This window comes from Tachysurus vachellii, chromosome 2 (assembly GCF_030014155.1).
Source record: "Tachysurus vachellii isolate PV-2020 chromosome 2, HZAU_Pvac_v1, whole genome shotgun sequence".
NCBI classification, from domain to species: Eukaryota; Metazoa; Chordata; class Actinopteri; order Siluriformes; family Bagridae; genus Tachysurus; species Tachysurus vachellii.
In genome coordinates, this window is record NC_083461.1 from 9,219,631 (window position 1) to 9,238,895 (window position 19,265).

General features: G+C 37.4%; 1 protein-coding gene across 5 annotated transcripts in view; it reads right to left on the reverse strand.

Annotated features, from left to right (window-relative positions):
* Nucleotides 1-3,660: 3,660 nt before the first annotated feature.
* aatkb (apoptosis-associated tyrosine kinase b) overlaps nucleotides 3,661-19,265 on the reverse strand; it is a 41,939-nt gene continuing 26,334 nt past the window's right edge. For 3 of the 5 annotated variants that reach the window (XM_060895635.1, XM_060895645.1, XM_060895654.1), the window contains 11 exons: nucleotides 15,624-15,703; nucleotides 13,353-13,471; nucleotides 13,099-13,186; nucleotides 12,525-12,658; nucleotides 11,987-12,071; nucleotides 11,161-11,282; nucleotides 10,536-10,685; nucleotides 6,787-10,354; nucleotides 6,310-6,454; nucleotides 5,998-6,213; nucleotides 3,661-5,772 (listed from right to left, as the gene is read on the reverse strand). In XM_060895635.1, the coding sequence (XP_060751618.1) occupies nucleotides 5,744-5,772; nucleotides 5,998-6,213; nucleotides 6,310-6,454; nucleotides 6,787-10,354; nucleotides 10,536-10,685; nucleotides 11,161-11,282; nucleotides 11,987-12,071; nucleotides 12,525-12,658; nucleotides 13,099-13,186; nucleotides 13,353-13,471; nucleotides 15,624-15,703 (4,736 nt within the window). In that variant the 3' untranslated portion in view covers nucleotides 3,661-5,743. Of the gene's footprint in view, nucleotides 5,773-5,997; nucleotides 6,214-6,309; nucleotides 6,511-6,786; nucleotides 10,355-10,535; nucleotides 10,686-11,160; nucleotides 11,283-11,986; nucleotides 12,072-12,524; nucleotides 12,659-13,098; nucleotides 13,187-13,352; nucleotides 13,472-15,623; nucleotides 15,704-15,836; nucleotides 18,315-19,265 lie in introns of those variants that run through there. The other 2 variants (XM_060895671.1, XM_060895662.1) reach the window with 2 other exon arrangements.

Sequence of the window (19,265 nt, forward strand, 5' to 3'; positions counted from 1 at the left end):
TGAAAGTGAACGCATTTTGCTAATTCAGACAAGCTTACAACATGAGGTTTCTGTTTATTCTTTCAGCATGGGCCCTGAATTTGCCCGATTTTGAATGAGCAATAATGACGTAAGTGACATATTGCCTTTTGCATTCAGCCATACTGTAAAAAGCTAAGATTTGATTTTCTTCATGGACCATTACTCATGGCGTTAATTGGCTTTATTTTACGCTCAACTCACCTAAAGATTTTATTAATTTGTTGGAATTTCTTGATGTCTCTTGGTTCATTTTAGGAATGAACTTGTGCAACTTGAATAATCTATCATTAATCTATCAATAATCTATCAAAAGTTTGATTTAGTTTAAGAAATTGTTGCACAATTGTATTCCTTGTAATGCTGATAATTTTCATTGCAAGTGCTTGCAAGCTAGGAATTTCACTGCCAAAATATTATACATATCAGTTTTCATTTTAATAAGTGAAATAGCAGTTTTAGCAATTTTAATCATTTTATGGAAAACCTATTTTGTAATACCTTTGCATGTCAAACAACACAGTTTTGGCAACTGTGGATCCGCTTTTAGCATGGAAACACACAGCAGGCTTTTTGATCATCTCCACATGTTATATTCCTCTATAGAGTGAATAGTCAGTGTTGTGGTTTGTGTTTGTATACATCCAGATCCTTTCAGTACCTTCAGGTCCTGACAGTGCCACAACAGCTCCATCCACGTGCGGAGATGTAAGCTGGTCACGCCTGAGGACCTCAAATCTACAGCCCTTCTTTATAAACATTACAGCTCTAATAAAGACACCTCCAAGTAAAGCTGCTACAGCTTTATCCAGACGGTGCCATATTTACAACACTGAAACATGGCACAGACATAGTTTCTACTTTTACCTGCAAACAGAATTAATTGTACATTATTTTTATTATTATTTTTATTATTATTATTATTAGTAGTAGTAGTAGTGGCAGTAGAACTAGTAGTAATTGTAGCATTAGTAATGGTAATAATAATAAGAAGAATAATAAGCACTGGGATTGCATGGCAGCATGACAGCAAAATCGTTCAAGGAATGAAAAACCCTTCTGTAATTTCATTAAGCATATTTTACCATCAAACATCTAATAGGACACACATTTTTTCCAATGCTCTACTCAAGTCTCTTTTTTGTATCATAACACTTATTCTTTACAATAGTAGTTGCAATAATAATTTAATGCAAGCACATATTCAAGACAGCCATTAAATAATAACTCGGTGCTCTTTAGACCTTAGCTTTAACTAATCTATCAGAATGCAATAAATTCAATTATATTATCTATCTATCTATCTATCTATCTATCTATCTATCTATCTATCTATCTATCTATCTATCTATCTATCTATCTATCTATCTATCTATCTAACTATACTGTATCTAATCAAGGTTATGGCAGGTTGAGCTCAGACACACAAGAGGCAGAGTTAGTAAAAAAAAAGAAGCCTTTTTTAATGTTAAGTTTCTTTGGGAAAAAGAAAGTGGGGGGTGAAGTGGAGGTCAGCAGTACTGTCTTCGGAGACATCTCTGTGAAGGTGACCTCCATAACCACAGGGCAGGACCCAGGGTGCTCTGCAGGACATTTGGATTTGGGGAGTTTCATCTTCACTGTCTACTGAGTACTCTGAAGGAAGCATGTGTCCGTGATAGTCTCTGGAGAAAGTGCCCACCTGTATGTATGTGCTGGAGGGTGAGCAATTTCTCCTATTTCATTGGCTGCCACTCATGTGTGCTTCTGCCGTACCTCCCTTACAGCCATATTAGGTGTTATATGTACAGTATATATGTATATGTACACCTAACATAGAAAAAAAAATACACACACACACACACTGTTTAAAATCCAGCTTTGCTTAATATTACAAATATTGTTAAGATGAATATGTACAGATGACCATCATCATTTATAATTGAAACTGTATAAGCAATATGTTTAGCACATACTGTATTCATTGCACAATTTCAAATTGTACCGTTTGAGTGTACTGCCACTCAAACGTTTTTGAACACTAGAAGTTTCATGTTTTATAAATGATTAGTCATTAGACACAGGCCAAACAAAATGGAAAATAAGAGACCAATAATTCCATGTGGAACTTAACTAGTCACTGATATAAAGGAGTCCTTTATTAAAAGCTGACATGCTTGAAGGGTAAATATATTAAGACACTGCCAGCATTAATTGTAAAATATGGTGTAACTGGAAATATGTGGTGTGCTGCAAGTGCCTATTTACATTGATTTGGCCTAATCCGATTATGTCAAGGTTGTTTCAAATACCTTTATAACATTCTGTAATTCTCTCATATCTTTTCTTTTATCAAATTTCATCAAAATAAAAATATGTACTAAAACGTCAGACTGGCAGTGCATGTGTGCATCTTTGTAAGTTAGAAACAGGGCAAATGGGAACTAATAGAGCTGAACTAAAAGACACTGAATTGCTTTGTTATCATTGTTTTTGTCATGTTTCTTTACTGGTCTTTCTTTTTGAATGTATTTCTGTATTTGTCTTTATGTAACTTTTTTTTTTCCAAAAAGATCAATTAGAATGTATTCTACAAGTTCTTGAACTTTGTAAATTTCTATATGTCAGACAAGCACATTATTTCAAGACCATAATGTAATGAAATTATATAAATAAATACATTATAAATAAATATTTCCAGAATTTTTTCTACTCCCTGGCAACCCGGGTGTGTGCTTTGCAAAATATAAATAACAACATTGTCACTTTGTGTGACCATGTGTGGGTACCTTGTAAAGTAGGTCACTTGTGTCCTCATTCCCACTTTTGTCTTGCTTGTCTACGTGAGCAAATGGGTTCAAATATGCTAAAATATAGTGGCCTTATTTTTGGTTTTATTTCCAATTTTCTTATTGTTGAGCAAAGTGCTCGAAGGATTTTGAGATTTCAGGGTAAGTTCTGTTTACTCTATATGTTCTATATGGTCCTGATGGAAGTGGATGGATTTGGTGATCATATTTGGGACCTCAGAATTTTTAATGGGCAGTTATCAAACTATTTCCCGATTTTGCTATTTTCTATATAAATGCTGGTAGTGATGTGTTAAGTGTGACTGGCAGGCTATGAGAATGCTGCTGTCAAAGGCCAGACAACACTGAGCGGTCTAATAAGAAAAAGGGCAACTCCTTTGCTGCATTGTGGCAGCAAAAACATTAGTGGACAGAAATCTCAGCCACTGAGTCCCTTTGCTGGTTTTCATAGCTAAGATGGCAAGTTTGGCTGGTAGAGATGGTACAAATTACTGGTACAGAGCACCAGACAGGTCTTTGGGAAAGCACTAAATAACTGCCTCATTCCCTCACAAGACAGTTTGATGCTTGTCTGCCATGCACAGGACAGGTATTGCTTCTGGCTCTACCTTCCAGGTATTTGTTTGATTTTTTTTATTCGTTTGTTTTCTTCTTCAGTTGTTGTGTCTGCGGTTTTAAAATGAACTTTAGTTTTCTTTTGTTTTATTGCACAGTGTTTTGCCTGGTGGTTTACGTAAGACTGGATTGTTGTGTCTAGTACAGTAGCTGAGGTTGGTGCATGTTGAGTTCTAATAGCTAGACACCAAAGAGAGATAAAGATGTCAAACAGTTAATTTATTCTTTTTTTGTTTGTGTACAGTCACTAATCATGTGACATCCATGAGGGACAGATATTTATGGGAACCTTCACATAACATTTATCTCTAACCAATATATATCTTTATGGATTCATACTCCATAGAATCATTTAACCACTTCTTTGCTCACTACACTCAAATACAAGATTTCCTTCACCATAAATCACCAGAATCTCACACAGATCAGGGTATTCTATTGACTCAGACCCTTTTGCTGGATTTCTTATGAAGACAGTCACACAATACAATCAAGAACATTTTCCATTAGCCCATGATTATCAAGTCATGTTAGTGTCCAGCAATTCCAGCCAACATCCCCATTTTTACCAATAGAATGCATCTCTTTGGCAGAAAACATATTATGATAAACTCTTTACAGTCCAGCAACATTATAATACAGTTTAGGATTTTAAATCTGTTTCAAAGAATACAAAAATAGTACAGATTGCTGTCTAGTTCAATCTAGGCTACCCTATTTAGAACAGTGATGCTGTAAGAGGCAAACATTAAACGTGAGAGGATGTGATTTTTCTTTTCTTCCCAAATTCAGGGGATCCAAAATACAGATATCTCAGAGTGTTTTAAATTCCTATTTATCTTGTCAAACATTTTCTTACTAAGAAATGACTTTTTCCCCCCAACAGTGTTCACAAGACTATTCAACTTATATTGGACAGTTATTCTCCAACGTAAGAAACGTAAGGTAAATTTTGTTCAGTAGTTTTTGTCTATTCTAATAAATAATTATAATAATACATTGTCCATAAACTGTGCACTAAATGCCATTAGTATATGTCTTTCTTCCTTCTATTTCGTTATAAATTTCTCAAAAGTGACAAGACAGGCATCATGTATTAAATAAAAAAGTTATAAACACCTTAAACATAACACATCCCAGCTCTGGTCCTCATAAGGTAGCAGACATGTACAGTATCATTTATACATGCTAACTAGAAAATGCATACATAGACTAAAGGACTAAAGGGTCCAGTACCAAGAACTTTGTTAAGTTCTCAAGCATTTGAAATTATCATGTGTTTTTCCCATTTTGGGTTTCTTTAGCAGTTCTTATTCAAGGGCCAAAATGAAACCAGTAAAACATGAGTTCAAAAATTTATGCATGATACTGACAATAATATACATTAAATTTATAAGTAAATACTGAAACAAGTAGTTCTTAGAACTGTTTTCATCAACCAGGCAATGGTTGCCTCTCCAAAAATCTAAGACAATAAAAAAAGATATGAATTTCATTCGAGATATCATTTGTAATAACATGACAGAGCTGGTCTAAGTCTCATGATGTTTTATGACCCTGTATAATCTGCTACTTACAAGTAGATGGCTGACTCAAGGCAGCTATGTGTTTCCTCTCTCCCAAACATTTTTAAAACAGCTTTCAAAAGTCCACAACTTTTCGTTATGTGACACAGGCACAACCCTGTTGCTCTGATGCCCAATAAAAAAAAAATAGAAGGTGAAAAGTAGATGAGTTTTGCCTTCTCACAAATAAAATAACAAGACCTTAATCAGCCATTGACAAATAGTAGTCTCACTTAATTTCTCTTCCTATAGCAACATAACTCATCGTTAGCAATATGTTCATTAGTTCATCATTACTTCACAGTCAAAGTCAATGTCCTTGAAAAAGGTTTCTTGATTTAGTTTACAATTAGCTTCTGGAAAAATGTTCATGTTATCCTTCATTTCAAGATCATACCAATCATTCATGAAAATATGTGGAATCCTTTATAAATTCCATGTCTTCACAGTTCATATTCTTTAGTTATTTCGAAATTGTCACTAGTTTAAAATATGATTTTAACAAATATGGTATTACTTGGAAATTTTGCTATTTATAATATTCTTCTTAAAAAGCATGTGGCCACAGATATGTTCATTTCTGTTTGGTTCAATAAAGACCGTTGTATAACTAGTTGAAAACAATATTAGGCACTGTCCTTGATGGCATCCCAAACATATTTGAAAGAGTATAATTTTCATTCCAAATGACCAGTACATGTGAAGAAAAGAGTTTCATGCAGAACACTCCACATAGATGGCAGTGGTGTGCAGTGCTCATTCTTTATCGCCATCCTCACTGCTTCCTGTTTGGCACACAGAGGACAGAGGATGATACATTTATGATGCAATTTTACTTGATAAGCATCTAAAATTAAACTTTTTCAGGAAACAAAACCTTTGCAAACTCAGCTTGAAAGCTATCTATTATAGAACTATAATATTTGTACAGGGTCTATATAGTGAAGCTATATGATAGGTGGAAATCTACATATTAATAAATCGATGATATGTATTTATAAGCATTTTACCTCCTGCCGAATCCACATCTGAGTCAGAAACATGGGTGATGGAGAATCGTGAAATTGGGGATGGAGAAACTGTGAAGCGTGAGAATTGCACAACAGGCTTGTTAATTGTAGCACTGGGTGGAAGGCTTGTTTTAGCCTTGATGTCCGAGGGTGATTCCATTGATGACGTTGGTAGTGGCAGCAAAGAGAAATCATCATCCCACTCAAACCCTGTACCTGCTCACAAAAAGATATAAGGAAAATACATATATTAAAAGGAATATAAATGATATCTCTTTATTAAAATCAGTATGTTTAAACGTGATTTCTTACTCTCTTCTGAAACATTTCCATCTGAAGAGTCATCAGTTGAATTGGCCTTTTCCTGTTGGTTTGACACTGTGCACCTTGCACCCTGTGAGCTTGTCTCACCTCCCAGGGGATAGGCATGTTCTGATAGTTCTCCAGTTGGACTTTCCTAGAGAAGTTGAATTTTTCTTATTACTTTTTTGTCCTTATCAGTGAGGACAAAATCTGAAATAAAAAAATGACCCTTCCAGCAAAGCATTACCAAAACATTACTAAATGTATTGGGAAATCAAGCAATGGATTGAAGCAGAGTTACATTTTGACCAATATGTCATTGTATGCATTTATGTTAATAGAGAATTGTGAAAAAAGCTTCCACAACACTGTAGTAGAAAAGGTATATATGCAATAAACTGTTTCCCAAAACATTTTTATATAGGCTAGTGTGTACAATTTAAGTATTCATAGCAAAACTACAGTAAAAGCTCAAATGTTGCTTACTTGGTCAAACAAGTAGACAGTAACATCATCAAAGAAGGACACCACCTTCTTTTTGGACTCATCACCAAGGTTATCCATACAAAGACTGGGCATCTTGAGGAGGCTTCTGAGTTTGTGTGCATCACTGCAGTCACTTACAATAATGGGCACAGGTAGTATTTCATCCTCACTTTCCTCACTCTGTTCCTGGATACTGTAGGTGCGCAGCTCCTCATCTGATTCATCACTGTCCTCTGAATCTCTGTCCTCATCATCAGCTTCTCCTCTCTCCACTGGGGACACTCGACCCTCAAGTAATGGGCGAGGAGGAGGAGGAGAATAAGGACGAGTGGAGCTCTTGTGTAACTGAACTCCAGTTTTTGCATTACTATCTTGAGTGTCAGGATTTTCTGTTATATTATCTGCTGAAACATTCTTGGCTGAGTCAGATATGAGCATTTCCACACTGTTGTCATTGTTGTCCTGAATTGATTGTTCTTCTAAACTTGTGCTGGATGTTGTTACTTCAGTAATTTGCTCTTTCTGGTTAATTTCATTTTCACCGATAAAGCTGTCAGGACCGATCTCAACATTACTGTCCTCAACTAAACTGTTATCTGCTGATGGGTCAAAGGAAAGTGTGGTGTCTGTCACCTCACTTTTGTGATTTTCTTGTTTGACATCAGAAACAGTCAAGTATGTAAAATTCAATAATTGATTCTCAGACAGCACTTCTTGAGGGTCATCTGAAGTCAGGTCAAAGTTTTCATCCTGGACAGTATTATTTACAGGGCGTTCACATATATCAGGAGAAACAGAAGAAATAATAGTTAGTTCAATGGAACTGGAGGAAATCTTTTCATCTTCATCTGTGAGTAGAGTTGCTTGGGTCCCTTCCTGAATATCATTGTAGAAATTGTCACCGTTTTCTTTTGTCTCCAGATCATTTGGTTTTTCATTGTCTTGTTCTACCACTGGTGTTGGTAGCGTTTTTTGGTCTATTGCTTGCATTTCTTCCTCTTCCTTCCTCTCATGATCATAAGTACCTTTCTCTCTATCTTCATCACTCTCTTTCTCTTTCCCTGCATCAGTATCAGAAAAGTAAGCTGAATCTCTGTATGGGGTTTTCTCACTTAGTACAGTCAGCTTTTCTGTGCTCTGAGATATTTTCATGGTGACTCCTTCCTCCACATCCTCCACAACCTCTTGCTGGATGATAGCTCCACCTCCCTCTGTTGCTTCCATGATTTGGATTGAGTCAGCAACTGAAAGCCCCAATGGCTGTATAAAGGTTTTGGTATCTTGTGGTTCATGGGGTTCCTTGGGGACAAATTCAGGAGACTCGTTGTTCTCTGTGTCATAGCCACTATCCACAGCTCTAGAGGAATTTGATGGATGGAGAGAAGTTGGACTCAGAGTCTCACTGGAGCCTGTAGTGGATGGTAGATCTATGGAGTCCATGGAGTCAGGTGTACCTACTTGTTTCTGCAATGACTTGAATGAAGGTGAGGCATAGTCTGCTGTCTCAGCATAATCTCCAGGGAAGTCACCAAAAATCCCAGAGGTGACATCTGTAATGTCATCGTCACTACAATTGTCAATTTCCACCAGGCTGGTGCAGGAATTTCCATGTTCTACACCACTGTCTGCCGTCTTGCTTCTGTCTGATTCAGACTCTTTGGAAGAGATCTCAAGAAGGGGTTTGTCCACTTCTTGAGTTATGGTTAAAATCTCTGTTTTCATGTCAATTTGTCTAGTATCTTGTTGTCCAGTACTGTCTTGATTGTAAATCTCCTCTCTGACACCAGTGTCAACATATTCTGGGTGTTCTGTCTGTTTTATGTTGTTTTTTGCTGCCTCTGATTTTGAAATTAATTGTCCAGTAGGTAAAGTAGCTTGGCCGACTTGTGGGTTTCTGCTAGGTATGCCTGTGTTTTTGTCTGAAATATTGTCATTCATGAAACAATTTCTAACTAATGACCCTGTAAGAGGATCTACAAAATGGGAATTGCTTAAAGCCTGACAACAAGGTACAGGGTACACCTCTGCTTCTCGAGGTTCATTACAGAGATGAATATAGGAGCTGCAGTCTGCTGAGGATAGTGATGCTTGTCTGCCATGCACTGGGCAGGTATTGCTTTTGGCTCTGCCTTCCAAGTATTTAATTGTTTTGGTAGAGCGGTATGGGAGACTGTGGTTCTCTGGCCATGCATCCTCAATATCAGTCATTGGCATAGTGTAATGAAAGTCTGCATATACATCTTGCTTTGACGAACGTCTTTGAGACAAGCTCAAATGGCTTTTTGTTGAGTGGTTGGTAGACCAGCCCATTGCCTGCCTTTCAGTGAATAGATCCTCCTCCTCTTCAGAGTCACTCTCATCTTGCCCCACAAACACAGCTCCCCCCGATTCCATGTCAATACACACTGAGTGGTTCCCTGGCATGATCTTTCTCAAAGAACCCATCATGTCATAGTATCCTCCAGTTACATTCTTCCCAAGTACTGACCCATGGCTTCTCTCTAGATAAGGTTCAGCATAGCCCTGTGGGGAGCTGCTGATCGAGTGTGAGATCCCCAAGGGTTCCTCAATCTCACCCAATGCTTGTCTCAGGCTTCGGGACCCCCAACTCTCCCTCATGGGTTCTGATAGGCCTCCAATCAGGTAGCGATCCATACCCAGTGATGGTGAGTTTTCATAGTAATAGCCTCCATCCCTGTCCTTGTATGATACATAATGTCCTGACTCCCATGGCCTAAGTGGGCTGGAATCAGATACCTGACCTAGAAGTGGCTCCATAGTTAGAGACATGGTTGGACTGCAGTCTGAATCATAGGCACTGCTTTTATGGATTTCAGCTGACCAGTATGTTTCAATTGGCTTGCCTTTAGAAGGACAATTCATACAATCCCCTGAGTCTCCACTACCAGTGAGAAAGCTACCATTGCTGCCCCCAAATTCAGGGCTGTATGCACACATTGTGTATTCCATGTCAATATTGCATTCTACTGGCTCTTCAATACGAATGTAATACTCACTATTCACTGATGGACTATGTGCACTGAGAACTGGAACAACACCTGGAGTGTGTAATTGCTTGGGGTCATAGTATTGGGGAGAGAACCCTAAAGTAAGGCGATTAATCCCACATTCACCTTCCATACCTCCAGGAGGGTAATAGACATCCTGACAATGGTGATTCCCTTGATCTAATGTTGCACTGGTGGATGAGGAGGGATAGGGCTGTTTAGCTCTTGCTTGCTCCCATTTGTACTCAAAGTTCAGACCATGACTGGTTTCAGTAACTGTGAGAATGTCATCTCCTGACTCTGATTGGTAGCCATCACCAGCTGAAAATTGCTCCAGTAAAGGGAATGAAGATGAGGTGGTCAAAGACGGTGGCAACTCCAAGGTCAGGGGACCAGCCCCGTGCAGAGTCATGTTGGGTCTCATTGAATTCCAGCGCCTCTCAAAATCTTCTTCTGCCTCACTGGCACTTTTGGCACACAGGTAACTGAGCAGTAGGTGAACTTCCTCAGCATTAGGCCTTAGGTCTGATTGAAGCCAACAGAACTGCATCACTTCGTACCTAAGGTTACATAAACACCATGCTACTTAAGACAAGACAAGAAACTACAGAGTGTGCATATATAACAAATTAAGTGTTGTGAACTATATGTGTGATAAACTTATTTGTATTCTTATTACATCTTTTTGGGGAATATTCAAAAATATTAAACTTTCTAAAATATTATATTTGTAACACTCACCAACGGTCAGAAAGAGGAAAGTGAATCATTGGCTTTGGTAGTTTAAGTTGTTGATCCTTCACAGCAAAGTTGAGGACCTGCCGGTCAGAGTAGTGTCTATAAGGCTGGTTCCCCAACTCAAACAACTCCCACATAGTTACCCCAAGAGACCTGTGATGCAGAAACACACATTAAATGACTACTGAAAAAAAGGCCATACACATCTGTGCCCAGTGTTCTAAGAGAACATAATTAGTGCAGTCAAACAGGGAGACATTTGCCTATTGCAAGTACCTGGGAGCTTGTGTATAGGGTAATTATTGCTCTCCTCTCAGCACATTAAGCTGTACTGCAATGAGCAGCTCAGATGAGCCTGGTAGATTTAGGTATAATACAAACATATCACATTGGCCCTCTAAGGCTTATACATGTCTTGCCATGGGTCTCAACACCCCACCTCCTTTTCCAATATTTAAATAATGTTCAAATGCAGTGCTCATATTTACTATAAAGAAAAAAAATATATGTTCTTATTTTTAATGCTTATTTTTGTGCATGTGATCAATATAAAATAATATAAAATAAATTAAAACACATACAAAAAAGATGCCACAATGTAGAATGAGACTCATGAGTTAAGTCTTACCAAATGTTGCTTTGTTTTGTTTGGTCTGCCATCAGTATGTTGCCATGAACTTCATCCACCAGTTCTGGGGCAATCCAGCGTAACGGTACCCAGGACTGATCTGATGTCACAAAGTAATCATCCTGTGGTATAGAGATATATCCAAATACAAAAAGATAATTTAGAATTAACTGATGATATGTTATAAACAGATCCAATGGGGTGGACGGTCTTCAGATGTAAAGATTGTGGAAGAAACAAAAACAGTGCTGTGTTATGCCTGGTCAGAGCCAAGGTGGTTTGAAGCAGGCTATTAATTTCCTGTTCTATCTTGAAAAATCTAGAAAAATATAACTAAATTAATACATTCGAAAATATTGTGGGCAGATGCATATAAGGGGGGACTAAAATAAAACTCTACTCCATACACAACTCTGTTGAATCCGAGACTGAGCAATTGTCAGAGCCAGAATTGGTAACAATACTGTACTTTCTTTAATACGTTTCCAGGGGCACAGAGGTAGGGATTGTGTAATAGACCAAAACCTCCGGTTTAGGGAATAATTACTTATGGTAAAAATCTAGACATATATACAGATATTTTGGACCACAACAGTTAGACCTACAGATAGTGGTATTATGTTACACCCATAGTGTGGAGGAACATAGTAGAGGTGAGCTCATTGATTAAGAAAGAATCAATACATTCATTTTAACATCTGTAATACCTATCAAGTGCTTGCTAAAATTTTAACCACACTTTTAATATTGGACATTTTAAGGTTCCTCGAAATGTTTATAATGAAATCTCACGATAGTTAAGGAAGCAAATCAGTGATACACGTGCCTTATACTTGCTGTGTGACAGGCCATAATCTCCAATCTTGACAGTAACATCTGACGTGAGAAGGCAGTTTCTCAAAGCCAGATCACTGTTAAAAAAAATCCAGATATAAAATTATGATACCAGTAATTATAATATTAACTGTCAAAGTAATATAGATTTTAACAGAATAAAATAACCATGTCTTCATGAAGATAAATGGTGACCCCCAGCAACAAAATCACTGATGCTGGAGTAGCAGAGGCACACTCAGGCAGCATCAGGATATTGTTACAGGATGTAACCAGGTAAGTGTCACATTGAAATCGGGGAAATAGAAGCATAGCCATAATCCCTCCCCTCAGTCTTCTTCTACACTTTACTCTAAAATCGCTGTAAACTGTTTGGTGAAAAAATTTAACAGACATTCTGACCTTTGTTGTTGTTTTTACATATGTGAACATATATTTGTGTTTACACTATTTAAACCTTTGTCTGAGTTTAAAATTTAAACCAAAATTTAACTGAGCCACTCAGTAGTATAAATCAGGTTTAGACTCACCTGTGTCTGTAGTCATGTTTGTGGAGATGCAGAAGGCCAGAAGCAATCTGACAAGCCATTCTTTGAAGGAGCAATGGATCAGGAGTCACAGAATCTGCCGCTCTGCAGCTGCGCAAATAACCTTTCACATCACCCTGTTACCATGGAGAGTAGACACAGAGAAAATGATATGAACAAAGAGATATAAATTATAGGAAAGTGAAAAGCATAATCAGGCATTTATATGCATATAAAAAATTACAGACATAATATGTAATGATGTCAGTCCGTTGTGTTTCATTCAGCCACTAGAGGGCAATAACCATTAACCATTCAATAACCATTTTATCCTGGTCAGTGTCACAGCTTTCTAATATGTTTGTTTCTTGTTTGTTTAATTCTTTTCAATTTTTCATTAATCATGCATATATCTTCTCACTTATTGTTCTACTAGACTTCTAATATGTATATTGGAAAGCTATGTCTAAAGTAAGTAACCTTTTTTAAAGCATTGCATCTTACGGTTGATAAATTAGCTGTCTGTCTATAGTTCAGAATATCATGTACATGAGACTGCTGGATCTCAAGTACCCACCAAAGGACAGAACTCCATGATCAGCAGGTAGGGTGTGACCTCAGTGCATTGAGCCAAACACTGCACTAGAGCAGGATGCTGCAGAGATCTGAGACATGAGAGAACATAAGTACTAGTGTAAAAACACTATTTGAAAAGTAATGACATTGTAATATTTACAAACCTGATCTCAAACAAAAAATTTTGAGACACATTTTTAAACAGAAAGAGGTATAGGGCAATAGTGCAGTGAGGAACCTTTGCTTATTGTCTACCTGTAAGGTTGTGCTTGCTCCAGGAAATGCATTTGGTCCTGAATACTGGCACTTGTCTTGAGCTCCTTCACCACCACCTGAGTACTGCTGAGGCCAGAGGTTACCTCCCCCAACAACACCTGTGGACGTACGGTACACACACGCAACATAGACCCACACACAAAGATGCCCACACACAAGAAACAGACAATACATATAACAACAGATACAAACAGAGAAGACAAACACATGCATACATACATAAAGCACGCACACATACACACAAACATTTGAATGAACAAGAGGGGAAAGAAACAAAAACTTTTTTTTTTTTTTTAAATAAATGATGCTTTTGCAAATTACCTTAATATGGACAGAAAAGAAGGATTTGTGAAAGCACAAACGTACATATACACAAGACGTAGGACATGAACATTCATGCAGACAAGACAAGGACACACACACATGAACATACCCAGTCAATGGAACAAATTGAGGGAGTGTATATGTATATGCATTTGTGTGTATAGAAAGACAGAAACAGAGAAAGAAAGAGCATGAGAATGAAATCATTAGGCACACGGTATATGCAAGACTATTATTCCAATTTTGCACATTACATAAGTTCTTCATAACACATTAATAAGCATTGCATGCTGGAGAGATTATAATATTCTCCAAAATGTGACTTTCTCTTTATATAAAAGAGAGAAGAAGAAAAGAATAAAGAATTATTTGTATCTTATATTTTCAGTATGGTTTTATATACAGTTTAGCACATTCATTCCACATTCATAGCACATTCCAGGTTTCAGAAAAATTTCAAAAACCACACAAAAGGATGTAAACCAAGTCTAAAAGGTTTTATTTGTTTCTTTTCTCAGCCTTTGAGTGGGAAACAAGGTCACTGTGATGCACAGACATTTTTGATTTGATCTTTCCAATTTATCTTACAACAGAAATTGTTCTATACATTGTATGATATAAAATTATCTACGCTTCTATTTGTTTGCCCTAGCCTATGTTTGTTGAAATTGATCAGATTTAAATCTGATTATTCGCTTTAACACAGATCACAAAGCTAAACCAGACCAAAAAATAGCCTTCCAAATATTTGTCTTTCCACCAAGAAACTTGCTCCAAAACTTGCTCACATAGGATTGCCCTGGCAACCCTGTTCTAAATGCAAAGTTGATTACCACTTTCAAAAGATCAAAATTATCAATGCTAGAACATAGGTCAATGTTATCAATGCTTTGTAAATATAAATAGTTTATTGGAGTGGTGCTTCATAACCTCCTGGTGGTCCAGTGGAGGATCACCGTGCAGGGAGCTAACCCAGCTACTGAAGAGCTAACTCTCAGTGCCTATTCCAGGCCTGGATAAAATAGGAGGATTGCGTAGGGAATCCTGTTCCAAAATCAAATATGCGGACCAGATGAGCTGCTATGGTGACCAGGAGCAGCCAAAAGAACATTAGAGTGGTGTTTCATAATAGTGTTTAAATGTAAATGTGAAATCTAACAATCCTATACGAAGCAGATGAAGAAAAAGCAGCCAGAAGCAGAGATGACAGATGGGCACCAAAAAATCTCTTCAATACTTCATGAATGTTTGCTTATGAATACAAAATAACTTCACAAATAACATTAAAATAGAACAGCATTTTCAATCAGATGACCCAAAACAATAACTGAGGCTTCTTCTTTCTTCTTTCTTTCATATAAAGACAGTATACTTCATTGCAGTGCTTATGAATGTCTTATAAAGGTCCAGTATAGCTACTCTTCATATAAAATGCCACCATAGATTTTCAGTCACAAACATAGCTTAAACAATTCTTTAAGAGGCCCTTAAAAAGTCTATAAAAGTGAACATTAAAGGTAGTAAATCTGTATTTGTCCCTGCTTGGTCATACCAGTCAGAAACCTCATCAGTGTGCAGCCATAAACCATAACCTACAGCGGTCTCTTAAGCTTAGTTCATTTATATCGATTTCTTCCTTTAAATATTCAATTCAGTCACTAACTCACAATCACTGTACTTGTTTTTAGTTTTTTGCTTGTTTTTACATGTAATTGTTTATAGCTGTGTTTGTGTATTGTATTTGGTTTTTTTTTGTTGCCTCTTTGTCAGGTCGTCATTGTAAATGAGAACTGGTTCTCAATTGACTCATCTGGTTAAATAAAGAAGGGATAATGCAGAAGGGCACTAAACATTTGATTTATGCTAACATGTGCCTACAGCACAGCAGGCAGACAATTAAACTAATAATCAGTAAATAAGGCTTACCTTGCCAAACCATCCATGCCCAATCTCTTTAATGTAGAGCAAACTGTGGTGAGATGCATCTGCTGACTTCTGGAGTTGGACTGGAGATCCGACAACAAACAGAAAAACAGCCATGAATATGCAATTGAATATTAGCAAATATTTAACTGGGACCTTTAGCAGTAAAATGTGAGGAAGTGAGAAACATAAGTAGGTTTCTAGGTAGGAAATTACCAAGTTTCTGTCTCTAGCGATGTTCACAATCCTGGGTGTCTAAAAGAAACCCCTTTCCTTAAAGCACCATCATCCTCCGAAAGTCTGACCCAAACAAGCAATTCTTTGGATTTCTAATACTTCTGAGCTATAAATTACAGAGCTGAAGAGAGTACAGATGTAAGAAATGCCCCCTGTTAAGTCGAGCTGATTAAATGCCATGGCTCCAAAATGCTGATACTCTTTTCAACTAGAAGCAAAAGTCCCAAAAACTTGCAAAATGCAAACAAAATTTTCAGATCAATCATAAAACAAACTGCTTTTTTACTATAACGATTACAGTCATTCACCTTCAATCACTACTCTAATTTAAAAAAATAAAGATAGGAACTGCAGCATTTTGTAGAAAATGCACTCAGCTTCGTGGAACTGCGACTGACCACTTCCTGCTCTGCCGACTCAATGCACATCTTTATCCTGCCCAATCACCAGCACTATCTAATTCAGCGGCTCTAACCCTAGTAACATAACAACACCTCTGTCTCTCCCTCACTTTTACTAGACAGATGGATCTTTGTGAAAGTGTGACGTGTTGTCTTTGTGACATCCATATTTTACGCCCATGTCATGTTCCAGTGAGCAGTCATCAGTCATTCTTTTTCTCTGTGGAGAATTGGGGTCTTTGTCCAGCCTCTGCCACCGCTTGGTACCCTCGAGAGCAGGGGAGACACTCAGAGTATTGTTTTCAATCTTTTTAGGCTGAGATGGCTTCAGCATTCTTGATGAGGGCGGGGCAATGTTGCCCTTGTGCCCTCTGGCATGTCTGGATAAGGGCATGAAGAAGTGGCTCTACTGCAGAAGAGTGACTTGTATAACTTCTATAACATAAAAAAATGATGATAAAAGCTTTAATCATCACAGGTGAGCCTAAAACATGGTTAGGAAATGATGGCAACACTTTCATTTGGGTACAATTATGTAAATGTTTAGCATTGTTGCAGAGATTTGTGTTTTTCTGCTACTGTAAATTGGACTACAACCGCTGACGTTTTCTGAACGTTTTTTGAATGTTTTATTGTGTGTTTTGATGTGTTGAGTCTCAGTGACTTAGTCAACTTTCCACATTTATAACCACATGAATGTGGTAGCTTCCACATGCTGAATGTTTGACTCTATAATCCAAGCAAAATGGATTAAGGCCAAAATCCTGATTTGTCATTTTATATGGTTTTGCTTATGAAAATTACAAAAGTAATCATATAACACCTTTTAAGACCTTGGTAAAAGAAGCATTTAAGATTAATGCATGATCATGAAATGGTTGTGAAGTGATTTTGGTATGCAGACCTGGCAACCCTGGACCACAGTGATGACAATTTATGAATATTCTTTAGATTAGGTATATAAATAATTTACAACATTAAATATTTATAAAAACATGTTCAGTAACTAATCTGGGAGTTAATTCCAGTTTTCAATGGTTTTAATAACATTATTCTGTTGTAATTATGGTGGAAAATATATTATCTTCTATCTCTTTCAACGTGTATTTTTAACAATGCAGTCAGAATAACACGGTATGTTGATTTTGAGAAGTTCACACCCATATGTTGTGTAACATCACATGGGTCTATTAAAAAATGATAAGCCTTACACAACAGCATGTGTTATTAATATTAATGTATTGGTGGGAAGATCTTTCTGCTTGGAGTGAGCCTGTGAGTGTGTGTAACCACAAATGAGTGTGACTCTTCATGTATATATGGATGACAATGAAATGCTTTAACCTGCACTAGACTGTTGTGAATAACACACACACACACACACACACACACACACACACACACTGATGCTGTGTGTGTTATCTAGGAGTTCATCTGAAAATGTGCTTGTGTTACGTGAAGGCTGCAGTATCTGTGTTTCACACAATATGGGAGTGTCATTTTGGTACTGTAGTTTCTACACATACACGTGTGTGTGCATCATGTTCCCTAAAGTATACAGCTGTGTTAGGGCGTGTTCTTAATCGAATGCATTTCCAGAAGCTAGGGTGTGAAACACACCCACACACAGACACACTTCTGTGTTCTGTTTTTCAGTAATCTAACTCACTCACTCTCTCACTCATTTTCTACCGCTTATCCGAACTACCTCGGGTCACGGGGAGCCTGTGTATCTCAGGCGTCATTGGGCATCAAGGCAGGATACACCCTGGATGGAGTGCCAACCCATCGCAGGGCACACACACACTCTCATTCACTCACGCAATCACACACTAGGGACAACTACCATGCATGTCTTTGGACCGGGGGAGGAAACCGGAGTACCCGGAGGAAACCCCCGAGGCACGGAGAGAACATGCAAACTCCACACACACAAGGCAGTGCTCATAAAAAACAACAAATTCCATATGTTCTAGATATTAATAAAAAAAAAAGGTCTTGGGAGCTCACAGGAAATAATGTGCCTAAGATGCAACCATTCAAATACACTTTATACACATTGCATAATTCCATCCATGTGTTCTTATGTGAATATTATAATATTATTATATTATTATGATATCGCAGTAAGAGGGAAACTGGAACAAGCACATGCTTGGTCAACATTTAATTTAAAAGTCTGTTTCCATCAACAACTTCTGTTCATCAGTACATCAGGCCTTTTTGTTATGTTCACAGTAATCTTATGTCTCACAAAAAAATGTAGACAGAAGACCCACATATATACTCTCACTTTTTTTCTAATAGTAGTCAATCAGATTTGATGTTAAAAATGACCCATAATTGAACCATTTTATATTTATAAAAAACGTTCGCTGTGACATAAATCTATGAAACAACATTTGATGCCTGTGATGAACCGTTACACCAAAAGAACGAGAACAGAAATGACAAGTTAAAATCTTCTGAACAATTTAAGTTTAGATACACTATAGCCATCATGGCCTATGATGTTTTTGCCTACAGGATGTTTTACACTCTTATGCTATCTCTCTGATACGGATCACACCATTGAGAGGGAGAAAAAAAAATAGATAGATATTTTCTATGGAACTGATTTTACAAATGCTCTTTTGAATGCCGAAGATTCCAAGGAGAATTTATGTAGGCCTGCAGGGGCGGTATTATGTAATAGGCAGATGTTTTATTTGAAAGAATGTGTGTGAATGAGTGTGTGTATGTGTGTGTGTGAGAGAGCGAGAGAGAGAGAGAGAGAGAGAGAGAGAGAGTAGTAAAGTTACAAGGGATTCCAGAATAAACAAGCTTGAGAGTGAGAGCCATAAACATAAGCTCTCTCACACTTTTCTGCTCTGGAAACCAAATGCTTTACTGAAGATATTTATGCCAAAAATATGAACACTGAGGCTGAGGAAACAGTGACTGAGCCTTCGATGAAGACATTGTATTTAGGGATAAAAAACGAGGGCAGTAACTATGTCATCTGGAT